Genomic DNA, 18,712 nt, shown 5'->3' on the forward strand with positions numbered 1-18,712 from the left:
AGGTATAAGTAATGAATACTGATAATTTAGGTGATATCTGTACAATCTCATTATAAAAAAAAAAAAACGAGAACAAGACGATCAATCTGTAATTGTAAAAGTTGCAGTATTTTTAAATTAAGAATTACCCAGGAGGATTTGGTTAATATATTGCCTTTTGTATTCTATTTACGCCGTAAAAATATCCTAATACTCAAGTCCCGTGGTTTGTTTTCCTTTGACCTTGAAGTGCTACTCTGTGTGCTGTGTAAATCCATCCAAGTGACTGGCTGTTTTTTTTTTATAAAAAAAAGAAAAAATTTATGTATGTATGTATATATGTGTGTGTGTGTGTGTGTATATATAAATTAGATTAGCATAAAAGTGCCTATTAGATTTTTTTTTAATTTCAATTCTGATTCCAAACAAAAAAAAAACCTGTATTAATTATTCTGTAACTTATTTATATACAGTAATTCTAAAGATGCTCAATCAACAAAATACTAAAGGCAACTTTATTCTCGACAACCAAAGTTTTGCTTTGGTGGAGCCTAACGAGTGCAAGGCTGTTCGTGAACTATGATTTGGACAGACGCCCCCTCCCCCCCCAGCAGCTTGGATTAGCGCAAGGCCCCCACCCTCTTTAGCATTTCATAACTTTCCTTTCTAAGTAGAAATGAGACAAAGCCTTGGTTTGCTTGCTGCATGTTAATGGCAGGTGACATATAGCAATGAGATGAAGGGCTGGCCGGTTGCAGTGCTCCAGGGCTGCAGAGCCGCTGGTTTTTTTTCTTGCTACACCTTTTAATTGCTGTTGTGAAGTAATTATTTGGATCGTTAGCAGGCTGTCCTGACGCTTCAGGTATGGTGCTATCGTTATTAAAACGGATTCTGAGGCTCGTCGTGCTGTGACTCTTATGAGGGAGTGGAGTTCACTGTCCGTACTCGCTGTAACTTTTATATATAGCTTTTTTTTTTGGATTGTGCATTAACTGCCCTAATTCTTGTGATCGCCCTCTGTGGTAACACTGTGTATGGCAAGCCATTTTAACATTAAATAAGTAGGCGGGATAGTAATTTTAGATATCTGCACTGTAATCCTAACGAATACAAACTGGCATTTCACATATCTCTAATTTGATTCTTATCAGTCCAGATGAGCATTTGAGATATCCGTAGTTCAGTTCTTCTTGGTATACATGATGTCACTTTCCCTATTAATCTGTATTGAGGTTTTCATTTGAGAGGGCCACAGTCCCATTTTAGATATCTCAAATGCGAATTCTAGATATCGTGTTACAGATATCTTGAACCGTATCGCATTTTGGATATCTAACATAAATATTGTCACTAGTAAAAATTGCAGTTGTCTAAGAATAGAATTGTTACTAGTAAGAATGTAATTTCAGATATCTAGAATTTACATTTAAGATATCTAAAATTGAATTGTTGTCCTGTTAAATGAAAATCTCAATACAGATTAAAGGGGAAAACTGGCATTCCTACTAAGAGCTGAATTACAGATGTCTCAAATGCTCATTTGTACTAGTAAGAATGACAAGGCAGATATCTGAAAGTACTATCACGCCTACTTATTTAACGTTAAAATAGCCACTTAAATATGTGAATATATCTTGAATAGAAATTTGTCTAGGATAGTCAGTTATAGATGTATTCAAATACAGATTTTACTAGTAAGAATACAGTTTTGGATTCATCTCATTTTCATTATGTCTAGCAAAAATACAACTCTTACTAGGAGAAATAGAATTATGAATATTTAAAACAGAATTACAGAAAGGAAAGGGGTGTGTTTAAATGTTACAATGGCTTGCTATAGACTGTGCAACTCCACACTTTATGATTTTTGGCTGTTTGAAAAAGGTTTCAGCTGAAACCTCTTGGATGTCCTTCTGTCATACGGTATTTGAAGAGTTTACCTTTGCTAAGTTGGTAATAATATTATGGTGTGTATGATGCAGGTGTAGGGCCCGTCCTCTCAATAGAAGTGGTAATATATTAAACCAAATTCAATTTTGTTCCACTTCTGTGTCCCCTGATGGACAGAAAAATCCATCCAACACAGGACATCTTACCTGAGGTCCAAGATTAACTTGGAATCCTGTTATTTTGACACTTTGTAAGGAGAAGTAAAATACAATAAGATATTTACCTACAAAACCAGCACACACACTTTTACATAGGTGGAAACCTGAATACACCAGTGGAAGATTGAAAACAAGGAAATAAGTAGGAACAAATATGTAATGAAGGGTGTGTCATAGACTAATAGCTTTATTATAATGATGAGTCAAACTGGAATTTCAGTTTTTGTGTTTCGGGGTAAATCAATATTACCGTCTTAATTTGGTTTCTTTTCCAACTGTATGTAGGCCTGTGAGTATCAAGCCAGATGCAGGCATTGGAAAAGTTTAAAATGAGATTGGAGGGTAGTTCTGGGATGGGACACTGTATTAAAGAGTGATATTTGGTGAGTGGGGGCCAAGGGCCAGCCGGAGCAGCCGCCACTGCAGAGGTCTGCCGGCATAGGCGTTGCCTGGGGGACCTCACAGAGAAAGCAGATTTGAGAAAGGGACGCAGTGGAGAAAGTGGCGGGCGGGTGTGGGGGTGGGGTTGGTGGGGGGTGTGATGCTGGCAGTCCCTAAGTGTCCTGGAATGCGCTCAGGCTTGCGTTTGGGGTGGGACCACATGACCTCAGGCTGTGGGATGGGTGGGTGCAACTTGGTGCTCCCAGAGAGAACGAAGAGGAGGAGGAAGAAGAAGATTAAGAAGAGGGAAAAAAACGTGATTCAACCATAAATAGACCACGCTTTTGGTGTAGGCATGCTTTCCCGCTTCCCTTCCCCCCAATTCACTGGAAACTTCCAGATAATTTAAAAATGGAGGACATAAAAACTAGTAATATCCATTGTTCGCTGCCCTACTGTCTGCTATGTTTGTTTCTTTAGAAGCCAGTGATCATATCCTGACTTGAATGCGGAGTCATTTTTTTTTTGATCGTACTCCCCAGAGGACGATGAAGGAGAAAGAGGGGAATGCTGTCTCTTTAAGAGAGAGAGAGAGAGAGAGGGAGAGAGAACGAGAATGAGAGAGAAAGGGAGGGACCTCTTTGCCCTCCAGAAACCAGGAAGGGACTTGAGTTGATCTGCTGCTGCTCGGTTAGCGCATACGGGGCTTTGAGCAGCAGACAGTTTCGGGGAGAGAGAGAGAGAGAGAGAGAGAGAGGGAGAGAGAGAGAGAGAGACCTCTGTAGAGGAGGAGAGGAGGGCTGAGCTAACCCACAACAAGCAGCGCCGCGGCAATCGCAGGTGAGCCAAAGTCGTCCCCGCTAAACCCCCTACCATCTGCTGGAGGCTGGTGGCTTGGGGGACCCTACAGAGATGGGAGAGAGACGGTGTTGTGGGATGGGGGGGCGAAGAGGGAGGGAGAGAAGGAAGCAGAAAGGAGTTAGGTTATTTTTTTTAACACTTGAAGGAAGTTCTCGTTTTAATTTCGGCTTTCCTCACTTTGCTTTTCAAAACTTTATCTGCTTCAATTTCCTACTTTGTCCACGCAGGTGAAAGTACTGACAGGATTCAGGGAAGCGGTGCTTTTGAGGGGAACTGATCGGAGGAAACTGCCAACAAAAAAATAAAAAAGCCCAGGGAAGGACAAGGTGTAGTGGGAAGCAGTGGCAACTACTTTTTGGAATGTTGTGGCTTTGGGTTTAATCGCCGTGAAGTGAGTAGCTGTTCCCTTCTTAACCAATCCAAATGTTTTTGATACTTGTTTCATTTTGATCTAGAGGGGAAAAGGACTTAATTTAGGTCAGGAATTCGGAAATCCCAGGAAGGCCAGTGAGAGGCACGGTGGGACCAGGCTGGCTCCCCTTGTCAGTGTGTTGTTCTTGCGGCATCGCGGGATTTTTTTTGTCATATGGAGCAAGGCCCTTGTTGTAGGCTGGACTGTACTTTCAATACCTGGCATCCTGCTAGCAACATACTGTAGTGTATAATTCAGCTTTGAGTGCTTACGTTGAAACAGGCTTGGTGAGGGGGAGTCAGAGGAAATGGAGCCTGGGAGTTGTAGTTTGGGAATGAGGATTTGCTGCAGGTAGATTAGAATATCTGGACTCCATCTCCCAGTGTGCTTTGCCCTCAACCACACAGGAAAGGGAACGTTTACCAACCTATCAGGAATGGGAGGTGTGGTGAGTGATTAGAAGGCCAGCCAATCGCAGAAGCCGAACAAAAGCCAGGGCAGTGGGCTGAAAATAAAGAGGGGGGGAGTAGGTGTCTGCTTGTGTGGGATCAGGCTAGGGCTTGTCTGTATGACTAGGGCCACTCTGAAGTTTCCCCTCTCTGAAGGCTACGGCAGCGAGGCAGGGCCCTGTCCAGACACGGAGGCAGGCGGGCAGGCTGGGGGGGGGGCTGACTGGACTGGGCCTGAGAAACAAAGACACACTTCTGCCCAGCTGGTAAGAGCAAACACAGCACACTCTCCACGCATTCTCCACTCGCTCTCACTGCTGCCTTCTGTGACAAGGGCTGAATTACAATAGTAACTAAATTGCTAAGGAGCAAAAATGCTCAGGGTCTCCTGCCCATTACTGGGGGGGACGGGACTCAAAACTACTCGACCCATTTTTTAAATAAGGTAGAAGCAGAAAATACTGTTGCCACGTATGTCCTTAGGGAATTTAAGACAAGAAACTTTTCGTGTAGATATAACTTTTTGCTGGCTGGGACAGTGAAATGGTCTTTACGTGTGGTGATGGGTAATTATGGTAATGAATAATGACTAATGAACGTTTAAAGGGAACAGAACTGTCGCTGTTCCTTTCCGACAGTACATATGTGGCCCTTATTACCATAAGCTCTGGAATAAATATCGATTTTATATATCAGTTTTATATCAGAATTATTATATGCTTGGGATTATTAGTACTGGGTCATTTTGATGTTTTGCAGTAATTAGGTGTGGAATAGTGAATGGCAGCTTTAGAGAGGATGCTGTCAGTATGCAGTATGACTCTTGTGTTCTGGTTTGGGGAAACCTTTTGGACTTTTCTGGCTTGACTCGAGTCCTGCAGCATTTCGCATGGAGGGCCCAGCGCCACTTGTCCCATGGTGTAGCTATCAGTATTTATGCTCAGCCATATTTTTGCAGCCTCTACTTGTGGAACTCGTTTTGAGTGATAAGATGTAGATGGGGGTGATATTAAATAGTTGCACGCCAAAAAAGGCCAACTGAAAACCTGCTTTACCGTCCCGGCTCCTCGCTCGTATCCGTCAAAGCATACATGCACCTTTCCGGAGCTCCAGGTAACTCCCCCGTCCAGAATGCACCAGTGTTTAATTATATTTCCCATGGGCCTCAGCGACTGTGTTGGCATTCCTTGGCTGTATAATTTCTGTGGAGGCGCCATGAGCCTGGTCTCATTTGAACCCGGTCCTACATCATAGTTTGGGCAACTATACTTTGTAGCCGCCCAGCTGCCGGGAAGAGCCAGGGGGACGGTTGTGGGTTCCCCGCGGAGCAGGGCACCCGAGCGCACTCCATGTTGCGGTCCGCCGCGGTACGCGTAGAATGCTGGCTTCAGAGTCCGCCTCCAGGTTCTCCTTCGCTTAGCGGCATCGAACTGGTCTCCTATGAAGAATTTCTAACTTGCAGAACCTGATCTAATTATAGGCTAAGATGCATTTTTGGGCCTGGTGTCACTTTGTAGTTTAACTACCCATAACTAGTAAGCTGATCTCCCTCCATACCTTAATTGTTTCTTAAACCAGGGGATTTTGTTGCACCCGCCCTCTGTTCTCGGTTGAAAGTGCGTTTTCTTTTATTTCTCGCGACGTGCAGTCGAAGTGTGCGATGGAAGCGGCCTTCCAGAGTCTCCGTGCTTTGGCATTGAATCGTCCCCCTCCCAAAACAATGTCATGCAGAGGTCCCTTTTCGGTAAGTGCCACTTCCTGACTGGTGCTCTGCGAGACGTGTGCGGTGGGCACTCTATGACTGGCGCAGGAGAAAGGGAAGTGGAAGTGCGGAGGGCTGCTGGTGGGGGAGAGAGCGGCATGGTGTCTAGGAGCTCGGTCACCTGATAACAGAGGAGATTCTGTTACGTGGCCGTCCCAGACACATGGTAGGGGGTTACAGCAAAGCTGAGCGGACGATGGGTCGCCTGGCAGCGTAGCCATTGACCCTGGTTGTTAGGGCGGGGTGTTTTTATTTAATTAATTTCTTCATAATTCATGGCTGAGTTTATTCATGCTTGCTTGCTTTCCTGACGGAAACCTGTCAGTGTGACGGGTTTAACAGTACCAGCTTCAGGGATTTTGTCTTTGGCATGTTGGACCGGAATCGGCACAGTCTCACTATGTTGGGTCCCTGACCAACATTTGTCCACCCACTTGCTCCTGAGCATTTTTTTTTTCGCTTCCTGCCATGACCTAGTTTTCAATGAGTCCCTTAATGACGCCTTTGATGATCTTAGACCTTTGGATTTATGTCGTAAACGTGGGCGACTGTCTGCTACTTGTAAAATTTTATTGACAAACATGAGACAATGGTGTTGAATTATCATAAAGTTCTCCGATCTGAAAGGATCTTGAAGGGTTAGCTGAGGCTGTCGGCGGAAACCCCAAGAGTTGGTACTTTAGCAAATGAGCACTTGAGTTCTCTGTGTTACCTGCTGTATTGTTTTGGTTTGGAGATGGATCTTTTCAGGGTCTAAGGAGTGTCTGACTGGGCTTCAGCTACATAGATATTTTGTAACAGTAGGCTTTTGATTGCATTGCCCAATACCTTCAGGGGCTATGGGGGCGGAAGTCTGCTTTTCTGGCAGCATCCTGACACGACCCTTAGCCAAAAGCCCAACCCCATAACGAGTTTTATCAGTTGTCCTCCCCCTTCCTGCCTGCTCGCTGATCTACCAGTGAGGCCTTCCTCCTAGACTCTCAAGCAGTGACTCACGCTAGGACCTTGCTCAAAACCCCGTGCTTCTTGGAAGCCGCCCCGCTCCCCATCGCTGTTCTGATTTTATTCCATAATATCCTATAGGCCCCAACCTTCACCCTTAATTCCTGTATGGAGATAGCCCTATCTGTTTCCGGGCAGCGGCCGAGAGAGATGAGGTGCCTGAAGAAAAGTAGTGTGCCCTTAGTCCCCCAGCCCTGTTGTGCCACGGTTTGTTGCTGCTCTACATTGAGATTGACAGCGCTGCATAGGTTCGCTCCCCACCGATCTGGTCATCCAGCCTTCTTAGAAAAGTGCCACCATTGCATATGTGGGGGAAGGGTTTTGTATCTTCTTATTTAATTGTTTTGGTCGTGGAATTTTGGCCTTTTGCTCGGAAGGAACCATTCACATGTGACAAATCTGGCCTCGTGTTATGCAGTGGTGGGCAATGAAGTCACGCAGGGCAGTGAATATTACCCAAAAAATTAGGTGGCTTTTGAGACTGAGGTTCTTAAACTGTACGAAGGAACAGTTGAGCTGGACTCCCAAGCTGGGGCAGAGTTTCGACGTGTTCGGCACGTGGTAGAGTGGCAAAGAAACCCCCAATCCGGTAAGTTGTGGTTTGACTTGCAAAGCAGCGACTGCCAGCAGCTCGGAGGTGCTCCACGAATGTGGGAGGGAGGAGAGAGGGAGAGGGGGACTGCATGGTGTCCCCCGGTATTACAGATACGCAACGTGGGACATTGAAGTCCCCAATCGGCGTCGGGATCGCAAGTGTGCTGCTCCTACCGTCCGAGTTGTTCCGGGACGGACCTGCGCCGGGTTCTGCGCACATTGCAGGCGGGCTCAGCATGGCAGGTCTGAACGTGTCAGGCTTAATCCCGGGATCCGGATCAGGGATATGCTTCTGCTGCAAGGGCGTCGTTGACTAGCGGCCCGTATTCGTGGGCGAAGGCAAAGTAAGAGAGAAAGCCTGTTTGAAGATCCGGTTTACCGGCTTGCCGATTCTGCGAGAGGAGCCTGCTGGCCTACTCCGGGACGCATCGCTCGCTTTTCTTAACGTCCCCTGTCGGGATATTCAAATGTGACACTGATAAGGCGGCCTGTGAGCAAATTTTGTTATCAGGTGCTAAGTGTAGGACGAGAGGGGCATGTGAGCAGGGGCTCGGGGTTCATATAGGCTGCTGTAAGAGAATCCTGCAAACCCAGCCCTGTCACTCATTTTTAGTGGAAAATGTCCAATTTTGGTCAGTAGCCTCTGCAGTGACTGAACTGTGAAGTATTGATTTCACACGTGGACAGACAGTTGACCCCGAGTAGAAGCTGCAGGTCCCAATGAGGTTCTGGTGCCAGTGTGACCCAAAAGTCCGAAGCCCCTGGCCAATCCCTAACTCTTGCTGGCTTTGGTGAGGCATCTGCAGAATGGCCTATTTTTTTAACAAGCTGGAGGTTTTTAAGTTGGGCCGGTTTTATGCTTACATCCAAAGGGTCTTTATCTGAAAGAATGTCATGCATACGTTGCCCTTATAGAGCATAATCTCCCTCCCGCTGGCTTTTACTGGCAGATGGAGGGGGAGTCGGTGAGTGTGTGTGTGTGGGGAGGGGTCATGGCTGCCATATACGCACACACCATGGTGTGTACCCATGGACAAACTGAAAAGGTAATAGCTCAGTCCCTGCTGGCCACAGTCAATTATTTTCATCCCCCCCTACACACACGTGAGCAAGCGGACAGCCTTTCCCAAAACTTGGCACATGGCACAGGGTGGGGTAACCGGCTCAGACCGGATTGACAACCTCCCTCTTAATACCATTCTCTCACAGCTTGCTGAGTATGTTGCCCTCCTCCAGTGGGTTTTTTCCACTGTGTAAGCTGCAGACAGCCCCTCCTGCCCCCCCCCACCCCCTCCTCACCAAACTTTCAACCGCCACCGAGAGCTCTCCCACACACACGGTGCTGTGCGGCAACACCCAGGACACACCCCTCTCTCCGTTACCGCTGGCTGCCAGGTGGGCCTGAAGCTCCGAGCCGCTCGATGGGGCAGGTGCGGCGGGAAGGCCGCGCGGCACTCTTGCACGAGAGCCATCGCTAATGCCCGTCTGTGCCGTAAAAACGACTCCACTCTGCTATCCTCAGGCCTCCGTGTGAGTCCCCTCTCTTTTGGCCAAATGACAACGATGGGGGGTTTCTCCGCAAACCTCTCGCAAGCGGCTGTGTGTCCAGCAGCCGCCTTGCTGTGCTTTGCTCCAGCTGTGCCTGTCGCTACTGTTTCACGGAAGCTTCTAGCACATGTGCAGCTCCGATGTACGTTTGTTGTCTTTTCCGGGTTTAATTCCCACTAATTCCTCTTGCCTCACATTATTACATCATCTTCGCCACCGTCGTTATCAGCAGGTGGAATAATTGCACCGAAAAATGCACCTGGAAATGCATCCCATCCTCACACCGCACACAATACTCATGTACTCTAAGTAATTTGGCGAAATGAGACTGGCATGTGTGTGGTCCCTGTGAACTGATTGTTTGACGCCCCTTCTTTGCAGCATTAAAATGCATGAAGTGAAGATCTGACCCAAAATTTGGCATGAAAGGATCTTTTATGCTGAAGTATAGAGTCTGCGAAAATTTATCAATGGTTGGTGTCAAAAGTTTTTACTTTTATAATGCATCATTTCTGATTAATTATTTTTATTAGTTATGCTGGCTTTTGAATGGTGGTAAAAGCAAAAGGAATTTTTAATTTTGGTTAATTGTTGTGTTGTGGACAGGTGCAGTGTTGTGTTACTCTGTTGTCATCATCACTGTCTTTGTCACCAGAATGGACCCTCTCACAGGAATTGCTCTCTCTTCGCATGTCCCGCCCCCCCAGAACGGCAGACGGACAGACGGCAGGACGGACACGCGGGCAGCGGCTGTGATCGGTGGCTCAGCGGCAGGCTGGTGGAAGATGTCGCTGGGGGCCGGAGGAAGGGGTGGGCGGCACGGGCAGGCTGGGGCGGGGGCCGGTGGTGCCGAGGAGGGACCCCTGGGGGTGCCATTCCCGGAGCATTGCGCCGACGTGCTGGGCGGCCTCAACGAACAGCGGCTGAGCGGGCAGCTGTGCGATGTGCTGCTGGTGGCGCAGGATAAGGAGTTCCCGGCCCACCGCTCCGTGCTGGCCTCCTGCAGTTCCTACTTCCACAAGCTCTTTACGTCAGGCGCTGCCGCCGACCGCCAGAGCGTCTACACCATCGACTTTGTGCGGGCTGAGGCTTTGTCCGCACTGCTGGAGTTTGCCTATACCTCCACGCTAACCGTAAGCCACAGCAGCGTGCGTGAGATCCTCAGCGCTGCCCGGCTGCTGGAGGTTCCACCTGTCCGGGATGTCTGCACACACCTCCTCGACAACAAAGTGCTCTCCCCGCCGGTAGGTGCCCACTTTCCTGGCTTACACCACACACACCCTCCTCTCTTTCACACTGGAACTCTCGTTCTGAGTCGGGCCCTAACACATGTGACCACCATGCAGCCGTGGGAAATCCTGTTTAGGAGTCTCCATGACGACAGCCATGATAACAATGTTTTTAGTGCCTATGGTCTGTTTGTGCTTCTAGGCAGGAAGTGAGCAAGGAAAGGAGGAAGAGGAAGAGTGTGGGGAGCAGGCGGATGGCGGCGGGGCCACACGTGGCTGTCGGCTCAGGGCCCAGGAGTATCTGGAGTACTTCCAGCAGGGGGCACGGTGGGCCAGCAGCTGCAGCACGCCCGAGCTCAGGGACCTGCCCACACACGTGCACTTTACCCAGCGTAACGGAACTGGCGGCAACGGTGTCCCGGTGACCTCTGGAGAGTACTACTCCCCCCTGGACCTAGCCCAGGCGCCGGTGGGGGACGATGAGGATGAGGATGACGAGGACAGGGAAGGGCTGACACCCGAAGCCAGGGACCTCCTGGCTTGGGCCAGGGGTAATGGTGGGGGCACGGCCCTGCCCCTCTTCGCCACGCCACAGAATGGACACTACTACCTCCAGCCGGACAGCAAACTGGAGCAGGACCCGAGGCCAGAGCCAGAGCAGGACGGGGCAGCTGCCAGCGCCTTCCTCAAGCACATGATAGACTCCATGGAGCAGCAGAAGGTGGAGATCCCCGACAGTGAGGACCCCGACATGGACTTTTACTTGAATTACTTCAACAACACGCAGCGGGAGGAGGTTGCCTCGGGGCCTCAGAGCCTGCTGCCCTCCTGGGGTGGACAGGGTGCTGATGGCAGGGGTCCGGGTAGCGGCGGCGGTGGTGGCGGCAGCGGAGGGGAGAAGAAGATGCGCTCAAAAGCCTACCAGAAGTGCCCCATCTGCTCCAAGGTGATCCAGGGCGCGGGGAAGCTGCCCCGGCACATCCGCACGCACACCGGAGAGAAGCCCTACGAGTGTGCCATCTGCAAAGTGCGCTTCACCAGGTGAGGGGTGGGGGGGGTGCGTCGCCGTGTGTCCACAGAGTGGGACGTGAGCCAGGGTTCAGTGCAGAAGGAGAATACTGCCAGAGGAGGTCTGGCTGCTCCAGCCAAAGTAATGAACCCTAAGGGAACCTTAGCACAGGGAGGAGGTTAGCGTGGTGAGAACATTAGCATGGGGAGGAAACTAGCATGAGGACATTGACATGGGGTGGTGGTTAGCATGGTTAGGACATGGAGGAGGTTAGCATGGTTAGCACAAGGAAGTGATTAGCGTGTCAGGGACATTAGCATGAGGAAAGGGTTAGCGTGGTGAGGACATTAGTACGGGGAGGAGGTTAGCATGGCGAGGATATTGGCACCAGGAGGACATTAGCAAGGCAAGGACATTGGCAAGGTGAGGACATTAGCACAATGAAGACATTAGCAATTTAAAGGATATTCACACAGGGAGGATGTGAGCACTGCAAGGATGTTAGCACAGGGAGGACCTTAGCACAGCAAAAAAGTTGGCATGGCAAGGACATTAGCATGGGGAGAACATTAGCACAAGGGGCATGTCAAGACCAGGAAGATGTTAGCATGGTGAAGATGTTACCACAGGAAGGACGATTGGCATGTCAAATGCATTAGTATGATGAGGCTGGTAGCATGGCATCGACGTTAGCATAGGGAGAGCTTTAGCACAGGCAAGATGTTAGTGTGGGCGAAGGCATTGCCAGAGGGAGGATTTTCATAGCAGGGACTTAAGCAGGAGGAGGACATTAGCATGGTGAGGACGTTAACACAGGGAGGACATTGGCAAGGCAAGAACATCGGCACAACAAAGACATTAGCAATATAAAGGACATTAGCGCAGGGAGGACATTAGCAGTGCAAGGATGTCAGCACAGGGAGGATGTTAGCACGGTGAAAATGTTAACACAGGGAGAACATTAGCATGGTGAAGACATTAGCACAGGGAGGATGTTAGCATGGCAAGGATATTAGCATGGCAAGGACATTAGCATAGGGAGAGCATTAGCACAGGGAGGATGTAAGTATGGCAAAGACATTGCCACAGGGAGGAAGTTAGCATGATGAGGACATTAGGACAGGGAGAACATTGGCATGGCGAGGACGTCAGTTAAGTAAGGACATTCGGCACGGAGAGGGCTTTAGTAATGTTAGCATGTTAGCATGGCAAGGACATTAGCACGGGGAGGACGCAATCTGCATTTTTGGTGGTTGTTTTTACCGGTCCTTTGGGTGGGTCCAGCAGCAATTGGGCGCATGACACAGCTGTGGAATTTTGGTACACGTGCCTTACTAACACGTCCCTGCAGCATGCCTGGAGGGAGCCATCCACAGAGAGGCCGCCCAGGTCCTTAGTGTGTGAGTGCCGTGTGTCTTCCAGGTCTGTGTCGCTGTCACAGTGAGCCGTCTTTCCGAAAGTTTCTGTTGTGTCTAACCAGCTGCCCCTGGTGTCCCTCCCACCTCCGAGTTAATGATCCGGGAGGGATGCACGCTGAACGCCTCTCAGAGCAGCTCAGGCTGGGAGGATGCCGTAGTGCTGTGTATCGCCATGTCCTAATCCTGTTCGATGGCGGCTCTCGGTGCGGTTGATATAAACCGCTCCTATTCTTCATGAATAATTCAGCCACACTCAGCCGCGCTTCACTCGCAGGTCTTGGTCTGCTTATAATTTAGCTCAGCGACATCGTGCATGACAGGAGCTGAGAGGTTAGAGGTGGGTAAAAGCAGGGGAGGGGGGCGGGAAGAGGGAGCTTTCAATTGTGCTCTGAGATGTGGCTGTGCCCCCCCACAGGCAGGACAAGCTGAAGGTGCACATGCGGAAGCACACGGGCGAGAAGCCCTACCTGTGCACGCAGTGTGGTGCCTCCTTCGCCCACAACTACGACCTGAAGAACCACATGCGCGTGCACACGGGGCTGCGGCCGTACCAGTGTACCAGCTGCTTCAAGACCTTCGTCCGCTCTGACCACCTCCACCGGCACCTCAAGAAGGACGGCTGTAACGGAGTGCCCTCGCGTCGAGGCCGCAAGCCACGCCCCCGAGACCCCGCCCTCCTCGGTGCCGAGAGCGGACTTCCGGGGCCCGGACCACGGGGTGGCAGGGGCCGACGGCGCCTGGAAGTTGTGACGCCCCCAGTGGCCGTGGACTCTGAGAGCCCCGTGGACAACCAGAAACAGCTGGAGGAGTTAGCGGAGGCGGGCCAGTGAAGTGGAGGCAGTGGATTCGCGTTCGTTTGGGGTGGGGTGGGGCGGCTTAAGAACGAAGATGGAAAAAAACAAAAGCAAACAAACAAACAACAAAAAAAAAACTAACTACTTCTCTATATACCAAATCAGGGTGTCACGACGTCTAATGTTAAGTTTATTTGTCCATTTGCTTTGGATACGGGATAACCGTCAGCGCTAAAATCACACCGTCTTCTCTTTCCGGACCCTTCTGTGTGGTCTCACTGCATATTGGCAGAAATAGCCCTTCCCTTGTGGCATAAAAAACAGAAGTCTGGGAGAAACTATGCAGCTGAAAGACATTTTATGGCTTTTGTTTACATTTTGAAGAAACACTGAATACTCTAGGACGGCTAGAGAGTCAGAAAGAGTGCACTCCCAGCTGGATCTGACGGGAACAGCCGTCCACATCCGAACAGGAAACAACACGCACACAGAACATCACTAAATTAGATCGAAACCCAGTAAATATGAGCATATGCAGAACAGTGCACAAGTACCACGCGATGGAACCGCTATGATCTGGAGCGGCCGGAAAGAGTCAGACACGCTTGATTTTGGTGCTGCTCGCCATGTTAAAATGGTTCCATCTTTCTGAATGGTGAGCACTGAATGGATCCAACTACTGGGGAGGTCCACTAGCCGTCGGGGTTCCGGGAGAGGGGTGCGGAGGCCTGCATTTTCCAGCACTACAGCAGTCCTCCACCCCCAGGGGGCGACATTTTCCCGTCGCACCCTAACCATCCTCAGATTTTCAGCTTTCTCATTCTCCTTCTGATTTGTCTTAATATTTTTATTTTATTATTATTACGTTTTTTTTTTTTTTTTTTTTTTTTGCTGTTCGTGTTGTTTGTTGAGTTGAACGCTTGGGTACTTGACACTTTATGTTTGTATACGTGTATATATACGTTAGGTGGTTATCTTAATAGTTCTTTTTTTATAAGATGAGGCCTATTCCCTATTTTGGTTTTATTCCTTGAACTTGACGTCTAATTTCTCAGAGAGCATGAGACAAGGGCAGAAACTGTGGACATGTAGGGATGTGTTTGGGAGCTTTTCAGTTTCCGTTTTCCTTCAGTTGGGCAGTTTATTTTCTGTTTTCAGTTGATTGGCTTAGATGCTGTCGTAGGGAACACCTTACAAATGAATGCAGCCGGTTTCCCTTTTCCCCCACATCCTGAGGGGTGGGATCCTGCTACGCGGCCGGCTGGGGACACGCGAGGACGACAAAGTCCAAGCGTTTGGGGAGAGAGACGGAGGACGAGAGAAGAAAGCAAAAGACAAGCACCTTTTGCCCTGATTTTTGCACATGCTAAAAAGAGAAATCTGACCAAAATATGTTGTACTTTGAGAGTGTTGGGCAGGTGGGGCGGGGGGGGGGGGGGGGGGGGGGGGGGGGTGGCTTTGAAAGAAAAGAGCACTTATTCCAGTCTTTTTTTCCCCAGGGACCACAAAACCACAAAACAAGTTGCGTGATGAAGAGAGCAATAATTACTTGTCCAAGCTGGGGGGTGTCGGCGAAGGGGGGCACGTAAATAAGGGCACAACCAGGCTGCACGATGGGGGTCTGGAGGCTGGGTTGGCGGTGGGGGGGGGGGTTTCTTATTATTTGCACTCCAAAATATAACCCCCCTTACCTCAATCCCTTTAACCCCCTTAGAAAATTCCGCTCTAGGTTAGTTAGAGCGTCTTCGTGTCGTTTTCCCCGCACTTGAGGCGTACATAGCATCGGCAGGGACCCTGCTGAGGTGGGCTTCCCCAGCCACGCTGGGGGCAGATCTGGGAGAAGCTGGCACATCAGGCAGAGGGCGTGAACGGGCACATTCCCAAAAATCTGGAGGAGCACTTTAGGTTGGTGTACCCGGGTGGGCGTGGGGTCCACACTCATTTGTATCCATTTCATTTTTCCCCAGAGTAGCTCAGAGTGCAGATATTTGGTATTCGTCTAACTGCTTTCATCTTCTTGGACAGCGCAGTGCTGTGCATCCACGTGGCCCAGCTATTGTCTGTTCTTTTGTTTTTAATATATATATTTTTTTAAATCAAGCACCAGGAAGGTTTCTGGCTAATATGTGGAGGGGCTCTGTAGCCCCCCCACCCCGCTACCCCCTCTGCTGTGCCCAGACTATCAGTCTTTAGCACCTTATTGAGATGGAAGCCGGTTCCGGGAAGCACTTTGTTACTGAGAAGGGCACTTTTCTCCAAGAAACGGGTACTTTGAAACACAAAAAAAATGAGAGGAAAAAAAAAATTCCTCCAGCTGTGGACATTTGGCTATTTCAGTTTTTTTTTTTTTTCCAGTTTTTGACGACAGGCTGCCAAAAAAGAAGCGTGTACGGAATCTCAGTGACAAGCTCATACGGGGAACAGTAGGGTTAGGGATCGGACGGGTCAGGTTTTGTGACTTAAAAAGTTGAAAACCCATCTAACTGATTGCACTTGAAGTGAGATTTTGGAATAAGAGTGATTTTTTTTTTCTTCCTCTTTTTGTTCATGTCTTAAAGGGGGGTTGAGCCTTTCGTTGGGGGTGCGTACGGTGTGTATGACTTCATGGTCTGACCACAGGACTTGTCAAACCAGAACAAGCCAGCTCCCATGTCACACGAGAAGGCCACGCTCCTCTGTCTGCTTTATACCATTTATGGGGAACAGCTTCTCCACTTAGTGGACAGTATAGTGCGCGCTAACTTATTTTTCCAGGCTCAGGTCTGAAAGATTCTCAGTTTTCGACTTTATTTATTGCTCTTTTCCTGTAACTCAGATTTATTTCCCGCAGTCATTTTGAAAGCTGAGAGTTGTGTGTCTAAGTGAATGTAAATAAATTGTCCCTCTGGTCTATCAGGACATAACTGCAGCCAAAAACAGATATATAAACTTCACCTTAATTGCTGTCAGGTTTAATCTTAAGCTGAGGAAGCCATCTTAGTCTTTACTCAAGTTAAACTTGATGTGTGCTGTCAGGACGCGTTGGGGGTACCAAAGGGATCTTCTTCGAGGCCTGAGTGGTGGTAGAGTGATCTTCAGCAGAGAGGCTCCCGGTGGTTTCATCAGGAGGTGATGATGGTTGCACGTTCCCTGTCACGTTCCTCACGCTGCCATTAACCCCCCCCCCCCCCCCCCCCCCCCCCCCCGCTGGGCTGGGAGCCGCGTAAAGCAGCGACCAAATCCTCTTACTTCATGGACGTTATTGCCTCCCTCCGTGTCCCTCTGACCCTCGTGGCCCGGGCAGGAGGGTATATATAAACCGCGGAAAGCCGAGTGCCACCGAGGCGAGTCGTGACCCGGGACGCATCTGGGACGCTCCTTGAATCTCGCGGATCTCGCAACTACTGCAGTTTCTCATTTGGCTTCTACCTTCCTTGCACCGCTGTTCCACTTCATTTCAATCAGGCGTGGAATGCGACTGTGGTAGTGAATTATGGGAAAATAAATCTTTCGCGTTGACTATGGGACTGCCCTATAGCCATGACATGCCCCCCGCCGCCCCAGCCAACCCCCTATGTTATGTATGCGACATTTTGTGTGGAATCATGCAGTATGTTACTTGAGTTCAGTTGTTTTCTCTTTGTTTAATTCATTTTGTTTTCTTTAACTGTTAGAATTGACTAATTTGTAGGTTTAATACATCTTTTTTTTTGTAAATGTCATTTCAGTTTTGAACGGTGGCTTCACAGCTGAGTGTTTTTGTTTGTGTTTTTTTGTACAAAATGAGTGGCTGTGAATGTATGTGTGGGGGGGGGTGGTGCTTTAAGAGAGTGGGATGTCTTAAGTGGTGTCAGGGAAGGGTGTGTTTGGGGGCAGGTGGCTTCTCGGGGACGACGGTGGGGTTTTAGCGAAGCCTGACAGCACTGGAACTGGTGCTTTAGCTTTAGGGAGCAAGAGTTTGCACTAAAATGTCCTCGTCCTGCTTGGGGCAGAGCACAGGAGCTTGGTGGGGCGTCCAATCGAAATGGACGGCACGTGGTACACACTGTAGCCCAGTAGATGGCGCTCTTCTTATGCTAGCACAGTCCACTTCTCGAATACACAGCAGCCGACATGTTATCATTCCATATAACACCTGCGTTCGCACAGACTGTGGTCGCCGGACGTGACGATCCATTCCTTGAATGCTGAATGTGTGGAACTTCAGAGCATTAAAAGATATTGTTCTTCTCTTCTTCAGTCCTAAAATAGCAATCTGGCAGGGGTGGGTATAGGTCTGACCGAGGCAAATTGCAGAATGACCTGGATTCTCTGTCATGGTTGAAACATATGGTTATAAACAGTTTGCCTAGTCTATACCAGCACTACAATCATTTTCCAGGGTTAGGGAACACCACTGGCCATATATGCAGCAGTCAGGCAGGGCTGAAGTGTGTACCATGATACCAGTCCTTGTCAGAGGTGAATCTATCTTCATTCAGTCCGGTTAAAGTACAGGGCACCGGTTCTGGTCCAAGGGAAATTTCTGGTGGGGCTGCATCATAAAATGTAACACAGTGAATTAAGTGACAGGATGGAGATTTATGTAAAAACAAAACAGTCATATTGGCATGGCAGCACGGCACCTAATTGGCTGAAATCATAAATCGACTCTGAGGTCACAGCTTTTAGGTTTCAGACGGCCAATCAATGCACTTGCGTCGGCCAATTGTCTAGCTGTGCACACCGTGAACTTCTGCGGCAGGCGAATCAAAAATAACAGATGAGATGAATGAACAAACTGCATTGTGCTGAGCAGAACTCGTTAAAGTGGGAGAGCATGGTCTCCATTCTGGCTGGTGTTACCGCCGCCCCCCACACACTTTCCTTACCCAGCAGCCTTTGCCCTGTACTGCAGTAACTCAGACACTACAGTGCGATTGTGTCCTAGAGGGTCTGTAATCCAGGCTTTTGTGTAAATTCTGAGTGGAACATATTAATTTAATGAATGAAACCTGAAAGCATTCAAGCGCAAATCTTAGATACAAGAATCATGATTATAAACAGGGAAGATAAAGTCAGTGATGATACACATTTTTTTTTTATTGAAAGACGTCTTATCTGTTTGTTTTCTTGCCACTGCTACTGCACAGGTGCTCTGCAGACTCATAAAACACCACAGCTTCAGCCGAGCGGACATGAGCAGGG

At 48.9% G+C, this 18,712-nt stretch overlaps 1 protein-coding gene across 8 annotated transcripts; it reads left to right on the forward strand.

Moving 5' to 3' along the window:
- Positions 1–2,823: 2,823 nt before the first annotated feature.
- zbtb7a (zinc finger and BTB domain containing 7a) lies at positions 2,824–14,847 on the forward strand. 8 transcript variants are annotated; one of them, XM_048976046.1, is made up of 5 exons: positions 2,825–3,308; positions 9,478–9,569; positions 9,752–10,340; positions 10,528–11,366; positions 13,168–14,847. In XM_048976046.1, the coding sequence occupies exons 3-5, from the start codon at positions 9,753–9,755 to the stop codon at positions 13,580–13,582; spliced, it is 1,842 nt and encodes a 613-aa protein (XP_048832003.1). In that variant the 5' UTR covers positions 2,825–3,308; positions 9,478–9,569; position 9,752; the 3' UTR covers positions 13,583–14,847. The 8 variants fall into 8 exon arrangements, with proteins under 8 accessions (XP_048832004.1, XP_048832003.1, XP_048832002.1 ...); XM_048976045.1 differs by having other exon boundaries at positions 9,804–10,340; XM_048976048.1 differs by lacking the exon at positions 2,825–3,308 and adding an exon at positions 3,333–3,720 and having other exon boundaries at positions 9,804–10,340.
- The last annotated feature ends 3,865 nt before the right edge of the window (positions 14,848–18,712 follow it).

This window comes from Brienomyrus brachyistius, chromosome 15 (assembly GCF_023856365.1).
Source record: "Brienomyrus brachyistius isolate T26 chromosome 15, BBRACH_0.4, whole genome shotgun sequence".
NCBI lineage: Eukaryota > Metazoa > Chordata > Actinopteri > Osteoglossiformes > Mormyridae > Brienomyrus > Brienomyrus brachyistius.

What these genes read in the sequence shown, in the direction of transcription:
- zbtb7a (XM_048976047.1), top strand. Translation starts at nt 9,753, where the DNA reads ATGGACCCTCTCACAGGAATTGCTCTCTCTTCGCATGTCCCGCCCCCC. An exon ending in ACAAAGTGCTCTCCCCGCCG is followed by an intron (nt 10,341 to 10,527) that starts GTAGGTGCCCAC and finishes TTGTGCTTCTAG; the next exon opens with GCAGGAAGTGAGCAAGGAAA. An exon ending in TGCAAAGTGCGCTTCACCAG is followed by an intron (nt 11,367 to 13,167) that starts GTGAGGGGTGGG and finishes GCCCCCCCACAG; the next exon opens with GCAGGACAAGCTGAAGGTGC.